The sequence below is a fragment of the Copadichromis virginalis genome, linkage group LG4 (genome assembly GCF_057382275.1).
Source record: "Copadichromis virginalis isolate Kocher_CV1m ecotype Utaka linkage group LG4, C_Virginalis_male_GT1.1, whole genome shotgun sequence".
NCBI lineage: Eukaryota > Metazoa > Chordata > Actinopteri > Cichliformes > Cichlidae > Copadichromis > Copadichromis virginalis.
In genome coordinates this window covers 26,548,435-26,570,950 of record NC_140621.1, presented here as the reverse complement: position 1 = coordinate 26,570,950, position 22,516 = coordinate 26,548,435, and the positions used below count along the sequence as shown (strand labels likewise).

General features: G+C 41.5%; 2 protein-coding genes across 2 annotated transcripts; one reads left to right on the top strand and one right to left on the bottom strand.

Annotated features, from left to right (window-relative positions):
* Positions 1 to 1,958: 1,958 nt before the first annotated feature.
* mrtfbb (myocardin related transcription factor Bb) lies at positions 1,959 to 15,109 on the top strand. Its single transcript, XM_085454597.1, has 14 exons — positions 1,959 to 2,175; positions 5,484 to 5,549; positions 7,823 to 7,878; positions 7,968 to 8,043; positions 8,248 to 8,409; positions 8,804 to 8,982; positions 9,216 to 9,362; positions 10,464 to 10,711; positions 10,992 to 11,124; positions 11,235 to 12,104; positions 12,845 to 12,955; positions 13,074 to 13,211; positions 13,285 to 13,345; positions 13,433 to 15,109. Exons 1-14 carry the CDS (start codon positions 2,076 to 2,078, stop codon positions 13,861 to 13,863), a joined length of 2,778 nt encoding a protein of 925 aa, XP_085310723.1. The 5' UTR covers positions 1,959 to 2,075; the 3' UTR covers positions 13,864 to 15,109.
* LOC146711665 (uncharacterized) lies at positions 14,743 to 22,516 on the bottom strand. The gene is made up of 6 exons (XM_085454598.1): positions 20,856 to 22,516; positions 18,166 to 18,312; positions 17,902 to 18,036; positions 17,726 to 17,830; positions 17,277 to 17,424; positions 14,743 to 17,142 (listed from the first exon to the last, which is right to left on the bottom strand). The coding sequence occupies exons 2-6, from the start codon at positions 18,302 to 18,304 to the stop codon at positions 17,034 to 17,036; spliced, it is 636 nt and encodes a 211-aa protein (XP_085310724.1). The 5' UTR covers positions 18,305 to 18,312; positions 20,856 to 22,516; the 3' UTR covers positions 14,743 to 17,033.

Genomic DNA, 22,516 nt, shown 5'->3' with positions numbered 1-22,516 from the left:
CACTCCAAAGAATGAGTCAGTTATCAATTTCATATTTACTGCTCTTGCTCAATTTGTAATAACACGAGCACACCTAGAACTAAAACACAATATCACAGTTCCCTTTGGTACCTTGAAGTCAATAATACCGCTGGCTGTAGCGTTCCTCAGCACCAACCTGCATCATGAATCAAAGTGATTTAGTGGCTGCAACTGCAAAGTCCTTCACTCAGTTCTAAATGAATTATTAGGAAGTGAAACCATCTGGCCAATGGGAAACAGATGGATGTAATGATGTAATGAGTGCAATAATCATCGGGCTAAAATGGTCGTTAATGGTGAAATTGGTGGTGCACGAAAAAAAATACCCCAAACTGGAAATCAACACTAAAAAAGTGTAATTTTTTCATGTAAATGGAAAGCATCAACAGTCTAGACTAGAGAGATTAGACTTTTAAGTTCTTCGAGACATTTAAACTTTGAAATCAACATTCCCTTAGAAGAAAATAAGAAAAATATCCAACAACTAAGAACTTATATTTTAGAAAAAAAGCTGTAAAATAAAGGTCTTGATGCAGCGGCCAGAGTTTCTTGTATAAAACAAAATCTTTTCATTTAGTATTCTAGGCTTTAACCAGTAAGGGTGCAAATGAAAATGTAGCAGTGAAGACTTTGAGAAGTAGACAGTAACAACAGCTGGATGATTTTTTTAACCTCCGTCTTTTGTGAACGAATTAAAATCTTATTTTTAAAGTAATCTCACTATTTTAATGACTGTACTGAACTGGGCTCCTGCACTGGACTACCAATAACAAAGCTATGGAAATTTTGAGAGCCCACAGCTAGATGTTCGCTGTGGTTTAATACAGGTGTGCACGCATTCCTAAAAGCTTTTGTTTTGTTTCTATATCCAGCAGACTTTCGAAATGTGAACTTTTTGTGGACAAAATGACATGCAGGAAGATGTTTTTCCACGTTCCTAAAAAGCTCCTCCTACTACTCTCCCATATTTTTTATCATCTTGTTGTGCATCAGTGTTGAATCCCCACTGTGGGCTGTCATAACATGCTGTGCCTGCCCTCTACCAGTTCTGTTTATCATCTCTATTTTTCCCCGTCCCACGCTGTTTGACATGCATATTTCTTGATCCCACAAGTGACATTATTAATCCAGAGTGCAGTTGTCCACTCCTCCACAGCATGCATTGACCTCACAGTCAAGCGCAGCGCTGCCACAGCATCATGTCTTTGCAGCGTCGCCTTGACACGAGATCGTTTTGGCTCACATGCAATCCTTCCTGGATCCACTGAGACACACACAACTTCCCACAATTAGTCTAATCCGCTCCTATCTCATTTCCTGTTAGCGTTTTTCTAGCTGCGGAAAGGCAAAGACGACTAGCAAAGATGTTTTTGGACGTCCCCTCTTTAAATTTCTCTTATACATTCCCTTTAGTTTTGATTTTTATTGGGGGTTTACTGGGAATCTAGAAAGAAACAAACACTGTAAATATGTCATTTTGCAAAAACACCTCAAGGAATAATCACTCATTTAAAAATCAAATCATCCCACTATGTGTTCTTGTCATTGTTATTTAGTGCAGCAAGGGTCCCTGCGCGCGCACGCACACACACACACACACACACACACACACACACACACACACACACACACACACACACACACACACACACACACGCTATTTCTCATAAAAATGTGCCAACTCAAAATTCATCACAGCCTGTTTTGATCAGCTTCCTATTGGTTGCCAGTAAATGTTTTGGTCCCAGGCCAAGTGAATTTCCCCAGCATAAGAAATATTGATTATTACCACGTTTAAAAGTTGTTCCCTCTGGTGTCGTGTTGCAATTTGAGTCTTCTGTGAACACAACACAGTGACCTAGCGAGGGTTAACGCAGGCACCACTGTGTTCCCTCCTTCTGACGTTGAGTGAGCGCTCACACATACTTACACACACTTTCTCCACTGAGGCCGGCAGAGAGACGGAGAGAGAGCGAGCCAGCTGTCGTCCTCTCAGCGCTGGCTCTTTCCTCCCTCTCGCTGACTCCCGTGTTCTCCACTGGCCTCATCACCACATGGGACTCCAGACCTGGCCACCAATCGAACTACAACTTTTCCCTATGGCGTGCCTTGACGTGGAGACCCCTTCCATCTGCAGGGGTAAATTCAAATCAGGTACTGCTTCTTTCTTTCTTTTTTTTCTAACCAGAAAGCTTTGTTGTAATGTAATGTTAATCCCCTGCCTTCGGAAGCAGAGGGGGGGATTGTTGTGATGGACACACAGCCATAACAGGAAATGACAGTAAAAGATCATGATCGTGACTCAAGTGGAGCATCACTTCTTTTGAATTCTGATGAATTTGTTTAAGTAGAAAGTAATTACCCATCGCTTTAAATTACCTGTGTTCAAACTGGCACTCTGTAGGATCACTATTATAAGGTATTACCTCACAGAAGCATGACTTCACTCTTGTAATGCACATACACAATGAAGTTACTTCAACTGACGTGCAGTAGTTGGATATGCTGCTAATCAGGATTCTGATCATTATTTGCATGTTTTTATCTTCCTGGTTTGCATTCATCACCAGGACATTCCTCTAAGCAAGTGGCCTCTGCCAGTAAAACACAAAATACCTGTCTTGTTAGTGATTTATAGGCTTTGTTTGGCAATGTGAGAAAAAAAAACCTTTGCAAATACCTAAAGTTTATAGGGCATCCAACATAGCGTGTTTTGCATGCTACGTTTTAATACTGTGAGCAGAGAATCACACTCAAATGAAAACAGTGTATTATACTGGATTTATGCAAAAGAAGTATATATATAAGTTTTTCCACTAGAACTATTCTTGCTGCTTTTACAAAAATCATTATTCATTACCTGACTAAGTATATCTCTTTCTTCATAGATTCAGATCACTTTGCCAGGACAGAGTAATAATCTGACACTAATCTGACCAAATCCTAACAAAGTAAATGCTGGGGAAAGAGTATGTTTGTGTGGGATGATGCTGATACCGATATTAGGAGTTAGTCTGAGACTTTAATGTGTCTGTCTTTAAAAAAAAATCACAATCTTTGCAGGTTTGGCATTTAGCCAAAATGTGTTTCCTTGAATTTTACTCCTTTGCTAAAAAAAAAAAAAAAAATACAACAAGCTTGACAGGAAGCAGAAGTTTGTGCTTCTGCTTCACTTCACATCATATTTTCGCCTGTGTATTTATACACTTTAAAACTCAAACAACTGGCTTCCACACAGTCATTCTGCTTTTTTCACTGTCATTGGATGAAACCTTAAAAAAACTTTTGCCATTTAAAATGTGGGATAATGTTATTAAAAGGCTTTTCTTTCCCATATAAAGCGAGAAACCTGGTTGCCCTGACACCTAATCGTGGCAGAAAGGAAGCAATATTTTTTTACTTTCTTATTATTAATATGATTCTGGCCTTTTTCACTGAGGCAAAATAATACAAAAATTAAAAAATAATGTAAAATTGAGATACTGAGATAGTCTTGCTGATGAATTCTCTGCATTGCTAAACGTAGGATGTATGTGTTTTATTATCGATAAGTTTGCAGGTATTTTTTTTCCAAGGATTGAAGTCAGCCTTTAAGTTTCTAGGCTCCACACAAAGGCATGGAAGGAAAATCAAAATGACATTTTTGATAGACTAATTTTATTTCAATATTCATGATGCATTCCATCATAAATGCCTCAAATGCTGTTAAAGTGGGACTCTGTTTGGAGAATTCTGTATTTATAACTGCAAAATCAACATAACCCAGCATGAGTCTCTTTCTAAACTAAATTCAGCTTTGGCCACACCAGTTTTTATTTGTATTGTTTCAGAGGTCTGATGGGAGACCTCCATGGATGATTTGCTGAGAACAACATTACATCAGTAGACAAGGATTTGAGCCGAGCCCCCTCTCTATGTTTCTCCAAAACCTCTGTTTACGCTTTGCTGGTGAGCAGGAGAGCGGAGCCAGTTTGCATCACGGAGAAGGTTAGCCAGGGTTCAGGTTGAACCAAAGATGACACCGAGTGATGAGGAGGACCCGGCATGAGTTGTAACCCCATACTACCATACCTCAAATTAAAAATTGCATTCTCTGTCAGAGCTAGGAGGCACTTTTTGATATTATTCATATGTTGTAGTATGCACTCTTCTCTTGCTTGTGGCATTTTCTACAATCTTCCGTTATGATCCATCTCTGGCTGACCATAAACCCCTCTGGCCTGTGTTTGTAATAGGAAACACAGCAGGCAGAGCAGGCACACTGTGTTCTCTGTCCTGCAGTGGATGGGCTGCTATGAGAGTGGCCTCGGCCTTCCACCCTTTGCCTCGGTTCTTGTCACTCCGCGTTCCCTTGCCCACCAGTAGAAGCCCATGAACATCCCCTCGTCTCTGCGTACGAATGCAGAGCCCACCCCCTTAACTACCCCCAAATTTCATGGTTCCCAGGCCTTGTTCTCACAGCTGCCCAGTTTATTTTTGCTAGCGTGAGTCACAGAGGCCCGTTCAGAAGCAGTGCCTTTCCCAGGAGAGTTGAGCAGGTCTGCCTTGTATTTGTGTGTGTTTGTGTATGAGTGGGAGCTGCCCCCCACCCCCCAAAAATGCCCCTGAGTAGATCGAGCTAAAGTTAACTTCACTTTACTACGAGGGTGACAATAAAGGCCTCACGTACCTCACCACCGCCACTTCATTCGTTCCCATCACCCACCGCCTTCTGTTCAGACTTTTTTTTTTTTTGCCTGCACTGAATTTCGGCGTTCTACTGAAATAACATGTCCACGCTCACGTGTTTATAAATGTTTAAACAACGTCTTACTACAGTTTATATTTTTGGGGAAATAAAACCGAAGATCATCCAAGTGCTATATGCAGAGCTCGCATGCAAGACTCAACAATTTCTGTTGGAAGATAGTCATGTCTTTGATGTTCCACAGTAACATGACTGGTCACTTCTTATCCATCCAAAGCAAGATTAGTTTTTAAAAACAATTTATTAAACAGACACAAGTTACTTGGCTCTCAGTGGTGTCATGACCAGCTCAAGTTTTCCTCATTATTGTAACTGCAGGTCTGACATTAATCCCTCTTTTATCTGTTTGTGTTCTTCTCTGTAGTTACTTTATTTCCTCAGCGCATTTGCAACCCACACAGAGATATTGCCTCTCACTGGGAAGGCTGTCAGCCAATCACACTGTTTGCGTGTTGTAAAATGTGTGGTACTCCTCACAACCCCTGAGCTAAAACCATACAGGAAGAGTACAGAATGTCTGTGGTGGTGAACGGGGTTTACAGTTGAGCCCTTTGGGCAGCGTATTGATTGAGAAATAATAAGTGCCTTGTTTTATTTGAAGTCTTGCAGGTTTCGCAGTTCAAAGCCAGAAGGGATGGTTGTTAGGTGACTCAGTCAAACTGGTTCTGAATGGTAAAAGTTTAACCCTGACCTCTGTGTCTCCGCTTTCTCATAGTCCTGCAGCTCTGTCTGCAGCAGAGGAGAACTCGGGAGCAACTTGTGGACCAAGGCATCATGCCGCGTGAGTATTTTTACTACATAAGACAACAGTGAACATCACCAACAGTGTTAATAAGAAATAAAAAATGTATAGCTAGCAAAATATTCTGTTTTTATTTCTCCCAAATTAACAGGCTCTATTAGCAAATAGCTGGTGAACATAGGGGATCATGAAGCAACTCAAAATACAGAATTTATTGTGGTATTTTTTGTGCTTTTATTTGATAATTTAATAAATCAAATCTAGTGGGAGCTGCAAGAGTAGAGCCAACCCTTGGGCTTGTAATCAGGATAGTTTTTCTGAGCATGCACATCTGGAAGGAGACCCAGGGGTAGGTTTTGAATGTACTGGAGAGATAATATAGCTCAGCTTACCTTAGGAAAGTGTCCTACAAAATGTTGCTGGGTAGAAGGACATCCAGTATACACTGCTTATCATGAATCCTCTGTAATGATTGGATAAGTGGAAGAAACTAGACTGAGGGATGGATGGATGGATTTAAATGGAGCCCATTAGTGTGAAATAATGAGTTTCTTTAACTACAAGTAATTTGAGCCAAACGCTCAGGCTTCAGACTGTTTTCAGGACGTTTCTATTCTTGACTGTGTGTGATGTCAAAGAGATGGAATATCCCTTGACAGGCATACAAGTGTGAGTACAGAAATTCCGGCTGAACCTGCTGATCAAACCTCAAATTTACCAGGGGCAGCCAGTCAGAAGAAAGTTGGTATGAATTGAGGGTGGCACTGAAGAGAGAGGAGCTAAAACGACTTGTTTGAGACAGTGGAAGAACTGAGGAGCTGCACCAAAGCCTAATACAGGATCAATGAGGATTATTTTGACTTATAAATCATGCAAAGCCACTTTAGTAGAGTCCAAGAATCGAGAATATGGATTTCAGAGTTAATATAATAGATCCTCTTTGTACATCAAACTGCTTTATTTTATAAGGGCTGTTTTATAGAATTATGTCAGAGGCTGAAATCGCTTCACTGTGCTTGAAAACCTGGTGAAAATGGTTGGAATATATAACAGATAAATGACACACTGGTGTCAAAGCTGGAGTGGCTTTCTCCGCTTTAATACCATCCACATCCATCCTTTGATCCAGCAGAGGTGGAGCTGACTCGGTCCCTGTTTTACCTCCCTCCAGCAAGCCTTTTGTTTAGGAGTACAGTCAATAAAAGATGAGCTGAAACTGTGACAGAATCCCACTGAGAGCTGGAAAGACAGAAAGGGAAAAAGATGTCATGAAAAGCCCCCTGTAGTCAAGTTTTCAGGTCCTCTCTGGCTCCACGCGGCCTCATGAGTCAGCGGCTGGGCCTTCAGTGGAGGTCAGACGCCCCCCCATCTCCTCTGCGGCCTGGCCAAGCGTAGCCTGCACACAAGCCTCCCAGGCCATTCTCCATAGCAATCTGCCTCTCCTACACTTAGAGGCTTATGATAGGTATGCAGTGAGGTTTTGGTCATGAGGAATGTTTGCTTTGCTCCTCTGACACACTCCTCAGAGCACCCCCCAGGCAGAGTGTCCTTAAACCAAACAATGTTCGTCATAGCAGAGGTGACTCGCCGTGAGCCAGACCTCGTCTGAAGCTCAACAAGTTTACTCGGTCAGATCAGAAATTAGGACGGAATAATCGTTGTTTGAGTCAGCTAAACTGACACTTCCTGTCAGACACCCGCCCACGAGCTGCTGATTATTAATGACACGCCATTGCATGCCAAAAAGGAGACAAAATAATAAACAATGACATGAAACTGGACGACCCTGGAGTGTGAAAATAGTTTTTTGGCATATTTGGGAATAAAGATGCATTTTATCTCCCTTCTTTTCTTCTTTATATCTGCTTACACTGTTTGTAACAAATGTGTATTTGTAGTTTAGATTTTTTTTACATATGTGTTGTCCATAATTTTAAACACTTTATGTCGGCATACAGTACGTTATTGGTACTTTTGAGAAAACTGCTTGATAACTTTAAAAGACTTTTTAATGAGGGCCATTATGAAAAGTATATGTTTTAGAAATACTGAGATTTCCTGTGGTATTATACTTATGCTGTTACACCGTCATTTCTGTTGTTGTGGAGTACAATCTTATCACTAAGAGGCTTGCTACATAAACATACTTTGTCATGATATCAAAGGCAGACAAAGGGGAAACTATTTGGGATTAGAAAGAAAGAATGCAAAAAGACGTCAGTCTTAAAATCAAAGGAACATTCGTGTGTGTGAAATTAGCCTGTATTAAACAAGAAAATGTATTGATTTCTTATGGATTTCTCTTCTCGTAGCCCTAAAAGCACCTGCTGCCTTCCATGAGCAGATTCGCAGCCTGGAGAGAGCCAGGGTAAGCCAGCAATGAATGCACTCTAGCCTGCAGATGATCACAATCCTGTACCCAGAGTATTTTCTTATTTTTTTTCTTTTCTTAAACAGACTGGGACCTTCCTGAAGCACAAACTCTGCAGCCGACCCGGACGTTCTGAGCTGGTCCGCATGCACATCCTACAAGGTAATCATCCGGGGGTGTTTTCTTACTGGGCAAGAGTGTTGAGATAAGAGAGATGATAACCTTTGTGTTTAACAAAGCTATAACCACACGCATGGCTTTTGTGAGGTCTGGCTCAGTCTGCTGTGAGTCAGTATGATAAAGCAGTTTGAGAGACTGACTGATACTGGCCAGATCACAGATGAACATCCTCTTTGTGTTTATCAGAGACACATGCAGAGCCCTCCCTGCAGGCCACACAAATGAAGCTGAAGAGGGCCAGACTGACTGATGATCTCAATGAGAAGATCGCCCAGAGGCCCGGACCCATGGAGCTGGTGGAGAAGAACATCCTGCCTGTGGACCCCGGTGTTGAGGAGGTTAATAATGGTAGAGCCTCATTGTTATTATTATATCTGTTCACCACTTACAGTGAGTGCAGCGAAGGTAATTCAAACCAGCTGTGCAGCACATCTGGTGGATTTTTATCTATTTTTAATGATGTATTATCTTTGTTTGGGAAGCAAAGGCCTGCTGTGAGAAAGGTCTCCCCGTTTAATTACAGCAGTAAAACTGTGATAATGCTAATACTGATAAGCTGGCCCTCACTGAAAAAACTGTAGCTTGTTTTTTATGACATTTACGTCGAAATATCTCAGCAGGGCAGTCTCAGCTTACATCTCTAAACTATAGTCAGAGATTTTTGCTCTATTTGCATTATTTTTATTTATCCTTGAAATAAATAATAACCAGTGCTTGCTTATTTTTTGATCCTGTGCCACAGGTGGTAGCAAGGTGGATCGTGCGAAGACACCTGACACTTCGGACGTGTACAACTTTGATGAGGACAGCAGCGATGCCTTTTCACCGCAACGTCCTGCAAGCCAACACTCTCCCAGCTCTACATCGGCCTCGCCGCGGGAGTCTGAAGAAGCCACTCTTATGTTAAAAACGACCATACAGGTACAACAACACCAGTATCAGACGACCAAAAACCTAGGTTACTTAAGTTGCTACATACAGCACATCAGCTGTGTTTTAGTAGTTTTCCATGCTCATTTTTCAAGTGTTTATCAGCCTATTTTGGGTAATATTTTCTTCCTTTTCATAGGTGGCATGATAGTTAGCAGGTGTTTCAGCTTTGCTGTTCTTACTGAGGGGCTCATGTGATTTTGCTCTCTCTTTACTTTTCTTAGCACTCCCCTCCACCCAGCTCACAGTCTGCATCAGATTTAAACAACCCTATGCCCACCGGTGAGCAACAAAGCAACCTACAATCAACTCAACCTCAACCTGTCACCACTGTCGTCACCTGTGTTACACCGGGGCCAGTTCTTGTGAAGGTGACTTTTCTCTTAGTCATTTTAATGTGATCTTACAGCTAAAGTTAGATTAGTGATGCTTTTTAAAATCCTCTGAGGTCTTAAATCATCATCATCATATGTAACCGTAACCAATAACACTATCATATAAAAACATGAGATTTTTGGCTGTGGGAAAATAGTTTCCAAAGTCTTGGCAATCTGACCTTCAAAATAACTATCTGTATTTCCCCTAAAAACCCAATCTTCTTTATTTTTCTAAAAATAATAATAATAATAAGTTTATGGTTACTTGTCATTGTTGTCGTGTAGTTTATACGCAGCTGTTGCAGTGTTGACCTCTGGCTCTGTTTTCCTGACTTATTTTCTTCATCTGTGTGTTTGATTTATTTTGTTTGCTTCCTTTGAAAATGTGACGAGAGACACAATGTCAGAGTCTGTTATTTCTCATGCTAAAAGTTACATCAGTTTTGGCTCAGACAAAAAAAATTCAGCATTTAGCTGGAGTTGAGCGCAGGTCAAAGAGCAAGGGTTAAAGTTATTTCACCCATCCAGAGGTTTAAATCTGTGCCACAGTTTGTCTATTTTTAGGGTCAAATGACAGGCCGGCCCTCCTCATCGTGGCTAAGCTGTGAATCAAAGAACGGGAGTGAAGCTATAACTTATCCATTTATCATAATGCAGTTATCCTCAGAGTATAAGCTAAACTCTCCCTCCCTTTGAACATAATAAGGGAGTGAGTTTGACAAACTGGAAAGTGAGTGCTTGTTTAACCCGGCCCGAGTTTCTGATTTCATTGCTAGAACCTGCTGCTCTTGTGCCAAGCCATTTTCATGAGTACTACATCCTGTAATTGCAGGTGGTAAAACAATAAGTGTAACATTTCCACTACCCGTTTCCTCATCCTGCTGTTCTCATCGAGTGTCAGAGCAATGTTAATGTTAAAGTTATAAAAGTACCGTATCAGTTCCAACTCTTACAGTGTTGGTACTGGCAGTGCAAACTGTCTTCCCTGATAAAGTTAACTGGACTGGCCTGAGATCAGTCATGAGGAAAGAATATCCTCCACATGGTCCTCTCTGGTCTTATGTACCCCTTTTTTGTGTGTGTTGTGCTCTGCAGCAAAGCTTGGCTAAGCCTCCTGCTGAAAAAAGCCGCAGCAAAAAGAGCAAAGAGCCCAAACCACGAGTGAAGAAGTTGAAGTACCATCAGTATATTCCCCCGGACCAGAAACAAGAGCTTAATGACGTGCCAATGGACTCTGCTTACGCCCGCCTCCTGCAGCAACAGCAGCAGTTCTTGCAGCTCCAGATCCTAAACCAGCAGAAGCAGCAACAGCAGCAGTACAATTACCAGGCCTCCAAGCTCAAGTATGGCTCCATTAAGCTTTACTTCATCGCAGTCAGGATTTTTCTTATCCTCATTACAATTACTTCAACGTTGATTTTCAAATCCTCAGTCAGACGTACGCACCTTGTTATGTAAAATGTAATAACTGTTATCACGGTTTAATCACAGCTGCTTTTTGTCTCAATTACTCTGCATTTCCTGCTCGCAGCTTCCTACACAGAAGGTGCTCATTATGAAAAATGGATTAAAGAAAAAATCCCTCTCTCATCTGCACTCCCTTTTCTTGACATCTTATTACAGCAGACCAACAACTGAGGTACAAACCAGCTGTTCTAACATTGCTTTTAGTGGAAACGCTGCGTCTGCCCCTTTGCAGCTCCACCACATGAACCGCAAGCCGGATCACTTACCAGCTAATCTGGACGAGATGAAGGTGACGCACTGCAGCCTGCGCAGCCTGATTGTATCATGCATATATGATTGCTGCAGAGGTGAACGAGCTGAGTGTTGTGCAGCTGTTTTACAAGTCTTTTATCTTTGCAGGTAGCTGAGCTGAAAATGGAATTAAAACTCAGATCTTTGCCTGTTTCTGGGACCAAGACTGAGCTGATCGAGAGGCTAAAGCTGTATCAGGAGAACTCTAGCATCCAGACTGCTGCTCCCATCGATGCAGCAATCTCACAGTCAGAAACTCCTAAATTAACCCCACCAGTGTCCCCTATTGCTTCTAGAGTCTCTAATCTGGGCATAGAAGATAATAGTACAGCAGACAGTCCAACAAAACTGCTTTCAGATGCTCCAGCCCATCATGCTCCCTGCATGAGCTCCCCACAGAGTGCGCCACATGAGGAGTGTCCCATGGACACAAAATCCCACGAGCAGGACTCTGAAAAGGACAAACGGCTACATGAAAAGGAGCGTCAGATTAAGGAACTAATGAGGAAGCTGGAGCAGGAGCAGAGGCTGGTGGAGGAACTGAAGATGCAATTGGAGGTGGAGAAAAGGAGTCAACAGGGAGACTCTCCATCTCAGCTCAGTCCTCTGCTTCCTGTGCAGGTCAAAGAGGAACGCAGGAGTCCGTCAAACTGCACTGCATCCTGCAGCTCTCCTGGTCTGCCAGTACTGGTCAAACAGGAAGAGCCTGCAGATCAGAGCCACGTAGCCAGTCAAAATCAATTCATTCTCGGTCACCAGACCATCACACAGTCTGAATCCCGTCAGCCTGCGCAGGCCGGAGCTCAGATCCTACTGCCCGCATCCCTTCCTGCCTCAGCAGCCACTATCCAGCTCCCCACCAAAGGCATTGCATTACACACAGGCCTTATCCAGGCTTCTGGATCGGTGCCACAGAAAACAGAGGCCTCAGCAGCAATACATCAGCAATGCAGTACTCAAACCCAGCCACTGGCAAAGGTAAGAAAAAAAGCTACGCTGCTTCTACAGACTGCCTCAGCCTGTCTCCCCATTCATCACCACTATCAGCTGTGACTTTGTGCTCACTTTAGTCTCCTTGTAGGAACTGGAAACGTATCAATGCGTATGTATGCGCGCCTGAAATCATAAATCCAGTATTGTGCTGTGTAAACACAAGATAACATCATAAATGTTCTGCCATGTTTTTCATGGCACTGCATAATATATCACGTAACTAATTTAACAGTCAGTTAAGCGCTACCATGGCTAATGCGCCTTCCTTCATGCTACGGTAATAACAGGCCTCTGCTGAGTGGTGGCATCTTTCACTCCGCACATCAAAAGAAAGCCTGTGGAAACATGGGTTACTGGAGCAGGTGCTGAGTGAGAGCTGACCATCGTGCCCTCATCGCTCCCAGTCATTCCTCTGCTCTGAGTCCGACATGCAGGCAGAATTAGTAACAGAACCCGCTGCTTAACTCAACCGCAGCTCTCATGGTTTACCCTGCAAACAGTGCCGTCATAGGTAGATGAAACATTGTCATCCTCCGGCTGGAGAGGGGCTGAAGAAATTTAATTTAAGATGTCTTTGCGTAAAAGTGAATGATCCACAGTGGGTTTTCTTTCAGGTTTCCACAGTTCTCATGCAGCTGCACTGCTACTTTAACCAAACTCCCTGAGAGAAAGTATGTTTGATTGCACTGATGCCTCCGTGTTGACCTCTTCAATTCTCTGTGCAGACGTGGAGGATTAATACCGCGGCACAGAACTTTCTCAATACATTCCCAGTGAGTGGATGCACTGCAGGAGCTTCTTCAGGCCAGGCTCTTCCCAAAGGACCTACAAATAAGGTGGAGATTATCCTTATGTTCCTTCTGCTTATGTTTAATTTTTCTGTAAAGCATGCAAGAATTAATGTTATGTAGTTAGTATTTTTGTATTTGATGTTGTTTATTTCCTGTTTATTAGCCTCCCTGTTCCAGCCAGTCTCCAAACAGTTTGATCTTGCAGCATCCAAAATTCACGAACCACGTGTCAAAGTGTAAAGACCCACCGCGCTATGAGGATGCCGTTAAACAGAAACACAGCATGTTAACAGCTGTTCAGGCAAGAATCTGATACATAAATATAGCATCTCACTTGTGTCATTCAGACATGTAACGGTTTCTCTTCTCTGCAGGGTCCCACTGCGGCCAGCCAGGAGATGGATGACCTGTTTGATGTGTTGCTGGAGAGTGGTGGTGAGAATACTGGGTGTGATTTGATTATTGTGATACCTTTATGAGGTTTTAAATCTCACCATGTCCTTCTCTTCTTCTTTTTTTCAGAGATCTCCCCCTATATTACACAGGATCCTCCCAACCTGGATAAGCTTCTTGTGGTGACAGCTAGTGTAACCACCCTTCCCATCAACACAGCTTTATCCCGCCCTCCACCCTTAGTCCAGGTAGCAAAGCCGCCTGCGTGCGTGACCTCCGACTCCCGGCTGGAAACCCTCCTGGAGGGCGCACTGCTCCCTGACACAGAACCACAAAAACTGAAGCTGATGGATGAGTTACATGCACCTGGGGACACCATGGAAGTGGATTTTAATGACAACATGTCCACCTCTGCTCTCAACATGGACAACATGGATTGGCTGGATCTCACTCTGTCTGTGCCAGCAGAGGAGGGTCACTCTTTGGATGTGTCGGTGCCAGTAGGCGTCTTCTCGTCTGACTTCCTGGACTCTAGTGAACTGCACTTGAACTGGGACTGAGTGCTGTCAAGGCGATCGTTTTTCATTGTGAGAGAAGACTGCTTTTGTTTCCATAAGACAATAAGAGCTGTTTGGATGCTTCAGCAGCCCCGTTCTGCTTTCCAGACAGATAAATCAGCTCTGTAATAATCTCATCGTGCAACATCACTTTAGAAGTTGCTGAACTGCTTCCTTTGAGGTCTCTAAATCCTCTGGTTGTATCGGGAGACAGATAAAGTTAGAGTGGTACTGGCAGTTTGAGCTGAAAGTGGAAGTAAGCTTTTAAGATTTCCATCTCAAGACACGCCGCTGATTTGTTATCAGTCTCATTTAATGTTATTGATTCCTCTTAGTCCTCTGATCTCAGTGAATGTAGAGCTTTACAGTCAGCGTGGTGTGAGCAGAAAGAGCAGGAAAATGTCCCAAATCCTGGCCACAGTGCTAACGGCCAAACAGCGAATGTAGCTGAGGGCTGCTGTGTAGTTTACTCCACCCTGTCTTGGAATGATTATCACTATCAAAACAGATTGTAAACACACAACCGCTGCACGATCCTTGTGTGTATGTGAATTGTGAAGTATAAATCAGATGTTTAATTTGAGCTGGGAGTGTGAATATGATGAAATTAGAAAAGGGGCCACAACAAGCAGCCCAGCTGCTCTGACTAAACCAAGGCCAGTATTTATTACCAAAAAAAAAACCATGTTTTCCTCTCTTGCACTTTGCAAAACAGATCAAAGAGTGAAGACAAGTCTGTTATGTATCTCACCGTGCATCTGTACACACTGTCAAACATACGCGAGACAAATGCGAGCTTAAAAAAGGGAGCGAGACAGAGAAGAAGAGAGCCAGACTCTTCACTTACAGCGATGGGCGATGGACTGATTCCTAAAGGCTGAAGATGTTTGAATAATTTATTTTCATTTTTCAGTAAATAGACATCTGCGCAGCTCACAAACACACAACACCAGAGAAAAATAACAGAAGTATGATCCAGCGCTCGTTTTTGCTGCAGCATCATTTCAAAATCAAATAACCATCAGACGTTACAAGTCAGGTTGTAGTTCAGTGACATCTACTGGCCACATCTGATTTGAATCAGCTTCATACAAACAAATGGAAGACGTGCTATCCTTTTGGTTTCTGTTGTTAATAGTGACACAAACCATTATATCTTGGCAGTACAGTTTGTGTGTAATAACTGTGTCATATTGTTAAATTATTGACCACTTACTGGCAGTTTCTAAGCCACCCAAATATGGAAATAGTTGTTATGAAAATGATGCAAATTTCTATTATTTTTTTTTATTTCTTTTCCCCATCTCCTCCTTTGTGCCTCATTTGACCACCCAAGTGTCTCTCCTTAAAAAGGGGTTATGTGCTGGAATGACAAATGTTTAGTCTTTACTACACTAGCATACAAAAACCTTGCATTTGTATGATTTACACATGATGTATTTATGTTGGCTTTTTATACAAATATTAACAGTCGTTTTGTAAATACAGAGATTCTTTGGGATTTCAGTGTCTGGCTATGAGCTTCAGCACTTGCCCTTTACTGCTTGCCATTAAAAATTTACAAGGAAAGTCTGTAATTTTGAAGTTTTATTGTATTTAAAAAAGATTTGAAAATAACTAGCTTGTTTAAAGTACCAAAGTATTAATGAAATATACATTTTGTTACACAGACATGCCTGAAAAATGCATTATAATACAGGGAGTGCAGAATTATTAGGCAAATGAGTATTTTGTCCACATCATCCTCTTCATGCATGTTGTCTTACTCCAAGCTGTATAGGCTCGAAAGCCTACTACCAATTAAGCATATTAGGTGATGTGCATCTCTGTAATGAGAAGGGGTGTGGTCTAATGACATCAACACCCTATATCAGGTGTGCATAATTATTAGGCAACGTCCTTTCCTTTGGCAAAATGGGTCAAAAGAAGGACTTGACAGGCTCAGAAAAGTCAAAAATAGTGAGATATCTTGCAGAGGGATGCAGCAGTCTCAAAATTGCAAAGCTTCTGAAGCGTGATCATCGAACAATCAAGCGTTTCATTCAAAATAGTCAACAGGGTCGCAAGAAGCGTGTGGAAAAACCAAGGCGCAAAATAACTGCCCATGAACTGAGAAAAGTCAAGCGTGCAGCTGCCAAGATGCCACTTGCCACCAGTTTGGCCATATTTCAGAGCTGCAACATCACTGGAGTGCCCAAAAGCACAAGGTGTGCAATACTCAGAGACATGGCCAAGGTAAGAAAGGCTGAAAGACGACCACCACTGAACAAGACACACAAGCTGAAACGTCAAGACTGGGCCAAGAAATATCTCAAGACTGGTTTTTCTAAGGTTTTATGGACTGATGAAATGAGAGTGAGTCTTGATGGGCCAGATGGATGGGCCCGTGGCTGGATTGGTAAAGGGCAGAGCGTCTGACTCAGACGCCAGCAAGGTGGAGGTGGAGTACTGGTTTGGGCTGGTATCATCAAAGATGAGCTTGTGGGGCCTTTTCGGGTTGAGGATGGAGTCAAGCTCAACTCCCAGTCCCACTGCCAGTTTCTGGAAGACACCTTCTTCAAGCAGTGGTACAGGAAGAAGTCTGCATCCTTCAAGAAAAACATGATTTTCATGCAGGACAATGCTCCATCACACGCGTCCAAGTACTCCACAGCGTGGCTGGCAAGAAAGGGTATAAAAGAAGAAAAACTAATGACATGGCCTCCTTGTTCACCTGATCTGAACCCCATTTGAACCTGTGGTCCATCATCAAATGTGAGATTTACAAGGAGGGAATAATTATGCACAGTAATAGTCACCTGCACACACAGATATCCCCCTAAAATAACTAAAACTAAAAACAAACTAAAAACTACTTCCAAAAACATTCAGCTTTGATATTTTTTTGGGTTCATTGAGAACATGGTTGTTGTTCAATAATAAAATTATTCCTCAAAAATACAACTTGCCTAATAATTCTGCACTCCCTGTATGCATATGCATAAAGGCAGAAACCACCTGTCTCGTCTGACAGGCTTCTAAAAAGTAATAGCAGCTATAGTTTGAGATTACAAACATCACCGGTCATGCACTGATGTTCAGTGCATTGTGCAGGAGACCCTTTGCAGCTGTGTTGTTATCATCACTAGGTGGATATCCAGCATCTTCTCCATCTTTCCCTATCTGCTTTCATCTCAGAGCTTTTTAATAGTTGTGATTAATGTTCGACACTTAGGACATCTGTGGTTGGTGGACTTGAACCTATCCATGCAAAAGGGGATGAGGCAGCAACCAGCCACACAGCTGCGAAAGAAGAAACAAGAAGACACTTAAGTGACAACTAGCCTGGAAGCTGTGTAACGGTGACAATAACACTGGCTAGACAAACAGAAACAGTCCAAATCTTTCAATGGTAAATCTGGAGGAGACTTTCATACCCTACTAAAGCTGTCATGATGCACACCAGCCATGTCACACTGCTGACAGAGGAGAACGTCTCTGTCATGATGAACTGCCGACACTCGGGGCACTGTGTCCTGCACGGAGCTGCCGGGAGCTTGTCCAGCTCCAGAACCACTTCAGGGGCTGTGAAGGGAAGCAATGCATGACTGATGATTTATTTTATAAAAACAAAACATCCGTCTCTCTCGTTTTAAACTTGGACAAACTGTTAAATAGTTTTCCACAAAAAAGAAAGAAAAACACACATGAAGGTACAAAAATCAGTAGCATGAAGTCGTATTTGATCTGCAGCTAAGGGAAAATGCACTCAAGAAGGCCCGATCCAAGCACAAGTATCTGCATGCAGTCCTCACCACGAGTGTGGTTTTCATTCAACTTTTCATTCTTTTATGTTTTACAGGACAAATTTCCAAAAGTAGCTCACCTGGGATAGTAGGCGGAGCCACAACATAGACAATATTAGAGCCAGGAGGAGGAGGAGAAGGAGGAGCAGCAGAATCTATATTCTCTTTGTCTGTGAAACTGACCACTAACAAAGAAGAACAAATGTGGTTAGCTGCGTAAAGTGTGCTAGATTTGCCATAGCAAACTGGGACTCACCTTTCTTGTGCTGTTTGTTTTTGGCGGCATTGAGCATGTTGTCGTAATTTTTCTGGAGCTCGGACTGTTTTTCATTCAGTTCCTTCAGTTTCTCATCGATGCTCTCAATCTCCTTCTGAGTAGAGACTGCTTCCTCTGATTATAAAAACAAAACAGTAACCGTACAGAGATTATACATATAGCGCAACTTGCTTTTATTCCTCATGGAAAATATAAAAGACTGCAAACAGCCATTACTGTCACAGAAGTTGCTTGAGTGCTCACCTGTTTGTCCAAACTCAGCTCGATTCCTCAACTCTTGAAATATGCACAGAATGTTTTTCCTCTCCTTCAGTTGTACCCTTTTGAATGAGAGATGTTTCATCTCAGTGGCTATCTCTTTTAGTTCGCTGTCCAAATCCATGGCAACTGCTGGAAGGACAGAAGCAGAAGAGAAAGCGTGATCTTATTTAATTGCAGACATTGTTTTTGGACCGGTTAAGCATATAAAATGTTACTGTGAATCAAAGATTTACAAATGTGCTTCTTTTCTAAACCCCACATTCTAAATGAGATGATTGCATAAGAGAGTGCATGCATTTATCTTTGTCTTTAAGTTGTAAGAGGCAGAAAATAGTAGAAATCCAACTCCCTGTTTATTCCTACCGCTTTCTTTTTCACATAAAGTTGTTAAAATGACAATGATTGTGTAATTTTATTTTATGGAAGTCAGATTCCATGATTATCCTAATCATTTTTCATATTGTATTTGTGGTAGTTGTTTTTACGTTTGGTTTAAAAATACAGAATAATTGTTCTCAATTATGCCAAAAACATGTTACCTACAGCATCTTTAAGATGGCTCAGAGACTTGGAAGGCTCTTCTAGCATCTTATAGCTTCTAGCATTAGGTAAACCTGATCAACTGCGAAACACAAATATCTAACCAGCCAATCGTGCGAACGCAACTCAATATGTTTAGGCATTTGTGCAAGACAAACTGCTGAAGTTCAACCTGATAGTCAGACGGGAAAGAAAGATGAACGTGACGTGCTTGTTGGTGCCAGACGGGCTAGTCTGAGTATTTTAGAATCTTTTGATCTGCTGGGATTTTTCCCAAACAAACATCCTTAGCGTTTTCAGAGAATGGTCCAAAAAAAGGAAAATATCTTACTTATGTCATCAATAGAAATGCCCTGATGATGGTAGAGATCAGAGTAGAATAGCTAGATTACTTTGAACTGACTGGAAGGCAACAGTAACTCAAATAGCTACTCAAAACATATCAGCATATCAAACCTTTAAACAGATACCAGGTGCCACTCCCATCAGCTAGGAACAGGAAGCATGTTGTGGAGGATATTCTCTTGATGCTCTTTGTGCCCCGTAGTTTAAATGACACAGTACACTTGAATATTGTTGCTGACCTTTTATGACCCGTCTTCTGATTGTTGCTTCCATCAGGGTAACACACCATGTCACAAAACTCAAATCACCTTAAACTAATATCTTGAACATGAAGTTTTCTGCACTAAAATGATCTCCACAGCCACCTGTGCTTAATCCAGCACAGCACCTTTGGGATATTGTGGATCAGGAGGTTCACATCATAACAAATCTGAAGCAGCTTTGTGATGCTATCATGTAAACATAGACCAGAATTTTGGGGAATGTTTCCAGCACCTTGTTGAATCTATACCACGAAGAATCGAGGCAGTTCTGAACCCAAAAGGGGTCCAAAAAGTGATTGCCAGTATTTAAGCTGTTGTAAATAGCTCGTTGGCTTATAATCTGTCACACATATCTCTCATGAATGATATTTAGTCATTTTGAAGCAGAAAGAACATTTCCATCACAACATAAAGACTGCAATCAGTTTTTTGGCAAAGTGACTTTTAACAGTTCTATAAAGATATTTTAACTGGCAAAAAAGACTGGACTGATTATAATGTGACTGATTATAATGAACACAGCGTAGGTACAACAGTGCAGGGTCACGAGAATACTTGCAAAACAAATAAATTTTATATAAATCCCCTCCATGAATTTACCAGTATAACTATGGATATTAGACAAAATGCACATACAAACATCAGCAATCACTTTTTGGCACAATTCCCAGGACCGAACGTTATTATAGTTAACTGACATGTAACTAAAAACTAAAACCAGATTTTAAAAATCGTAGTTAACTACAATGAAAGTCAAAACAAGACTTTTGGAATAAAGAATTTTGTGAACTTAGAAAACTACATACAATAAAATAAAACCATTAGTTTTAGTGTTTGCTAGTTTACTTTAAATAAATAAAAACTGTGGACTATAATGTGCTGGTGATGAAGTTCATATTCTTTTAATTCATTCCAACCATATTTATTTACATATATGATTTGCTTATCTTGTTCCCCCTTCAAATATTTAGCACGAGATCAGCAACAAACATGCAAGTTTCAGGCTTAACAAAACAGGTGCACCGTGTTTTGGCTTTAACAGAACACTCTGGAATTTACTTCCTCTTACCAAAACGTTTTTAAAACTATGTATGTATTGGACGAAATATTGTTAGTTTTTTTCTAATTCTGCAAATACCCCTTGTAACTATTTTACAAATAAACTATAGAAATAAAGTTTATTACTACTGATATGAAATAAAAAAGATGCAGGACATGAGTTCATCCAGCATGTAGTCAAATATGCTGCTTTCTCTGAATCAGATAACTTGGTCACAATCATTAAAAGAAACATGGCTTCTCAGGTCTGACTGGATGCTTAGAAAACAAGCAAAAGATCTATAAAACAGAAAGAGACACGGACGCTGATGATTGCGTGTAATCGTCTGATCAATCGTATATAAAACAAGTTCAAATAAGTATCCAACTGCACTGATGCTCCGCTGTAACATTTATCTAACATCTCAACTTATAACCTCATAAAAATCTATTTCACCATTATTTAATGGAAGATATCTGCTTTACCTTTTTCTGTTCCTGCCGTATCGTGTATATCCTGTAACACTGGTACTGGTTCAACAACAGCAAACTGTTCTCAGGGAATATTCAAATCATCAGGTTATGGTTATAACCTTATATGCAAGCCTAGGAAAACAGCTATGTTATTGCACAGGTATGCAAAAGTCTCTAGACCCCATCTTTTTATCTTTTGCTAAGAATATGGGGATTTACACACGTGCACAAACACAGTTTGCAATGTAAAAACTATTCTGTACAATTTTAACAAGCTTGAAAGCCAATAGTTGGTTGGCCTCTTTATTCTTCAACACATTCTGAACTCTCTTATGCAAGCTTTTCAGGAATAGTTCTCCAGGATTTTAAAGGACATTTAAAGCTCTGATCACACACTGCTTCAGTAATGTTGAGGTGTGGGCTCTAGGGAGGCCAGTCCATAGCTGACAATGTGCCAGTGTGTTTTTATTTTTAATGCACCGGCAGGAAAAGCATACCATGCTGAAAAATGAAGCCATTGCCAATCAGTTGCTTTCCTCTTGGTATTGAATGGTAGGTCAAAGTTTGGTGGTAAGTTTGGGGCGATCGTGGCTCAAGAGTTGGGAGTTCGCCTTGTAATAGGAAGGTTGCCAGTTCAAGCTTGGACAGTCTCGGTCGTTGTCTCCTTGGGCAAGACACTTCACCCGTTGGCTACTGGTGGTGGTCAGAGGGCCCGGAGGCGCCAGTGTCCGGCAACCTCGCCTCTGTCAGTGCGCCCTAGGGTGGCTGTGGCTACAATGTAGCTTGTCATCACCAGTGTGTGAGTCCTTAGGGACTAGCAAAGCACTATACAAGTACAGGCCATTTATTTTTCTGCATTCTTTATTCCATCCATTTTCACAGGATTCCCAACAACACTCGATTAAATGGAGCCCAAAATATAACCCTGCTTTATAGATGTTTGTAGAGACTCACTCTTCTACTCCTCTCTTGACCTCCTCTGTACACACTTAAGATGGTTTGAACCAAAACTTTCAAATATGCATTCATCACTCTATAAAAGCACTGTTTCCACTGACTTTAAGTAGAATTCTTGTGGAAATTTGCATACCTCAGCCTTTTCTCCTGGTCCCCCTTCCTCAAGAATGACTCTTCGACAGCCACCCTGCTTCAGCAACCATATTATGGACCGACTGAAGGGCCAAATGTATCTCTCAGGTCCTGAGTCAGGTCTTTGCTGGATTTGTATTTGCATTTTTTTTTTTCAGATTATGTTTACCTGCTGCATTTCTTCTTTTGGCCTCCACTAATGTTTTTTAAGGACATGCTGCACACCACGGTGAGATATGCAAAGGTTTTGGCTAGTAGCTCTTTGGAAATCACCTTCATTCACAAAATACTATTTATGCCTGTGAAACTTATCTGACCATTCTGCAGACTCTAAATAAGAAAGTGGAACATATCATGTGTGTTGTGACAGGTTGCCAGTAACAAAGTGCCTAAATATCACATTCAAGTGGTTCTTTGCTTGGATGTCTGAAGTGTGTAGATACAACGCTAGTTCATACTTTGGGTTAGGTGTCTTGTTTGTGCTTGAATGCTTCATAGCTCAAAGGTACAAGGACTGGAATGAAAGTAAGTAAGAAAGCATCCAGTGTCCAAAGGCAAACAAATACCTTTAGAAAACCTGAAGA

Coding starts and splice junctions, on each gene's coding strand:
- mrtfbb (XM_085454597.1), top strand. CDS start 2,076: ATGGGACTCCAGACCTGGCCACCAATCGAACTACAACTTTTCCCTATG. Junction 8,044..8,247: donor CCGCATGCACATCCTACAAG/GTAATCATCCGG, acceptor TGTGTTTATCAG/AGACACATGCAGAGCCCTCC. Junction 9,363..10,463: donor CGGGGCCAGTTCTTGTGAAG/GTGACTTTTCTC, acceptor TGTGCTCTGCAG/CAAAGCTTGGCTAAGCCTCC.
- LOC146711665 (XM_085454598.1), bottom strand. CDS start 18,304: ATGGATTTGGACAGCGAACTAAAAGAGATAGCCACTGAGATGAAACAT. Junction 18,037..18,165: donor AGCTGAGTTTGGACAAACAG/GTGAGCACTCAA, acceptor TTTTATAATCAG/AGGAAGCAGTCTCTACTCAG. Junction 17,831..17,901: donor AAACAAACAGCACAAGAAAG/GTGAGTCCCAGT, acceptor CTTCTTTGTTAG/TGGTCAGTTTCACAGACAAA.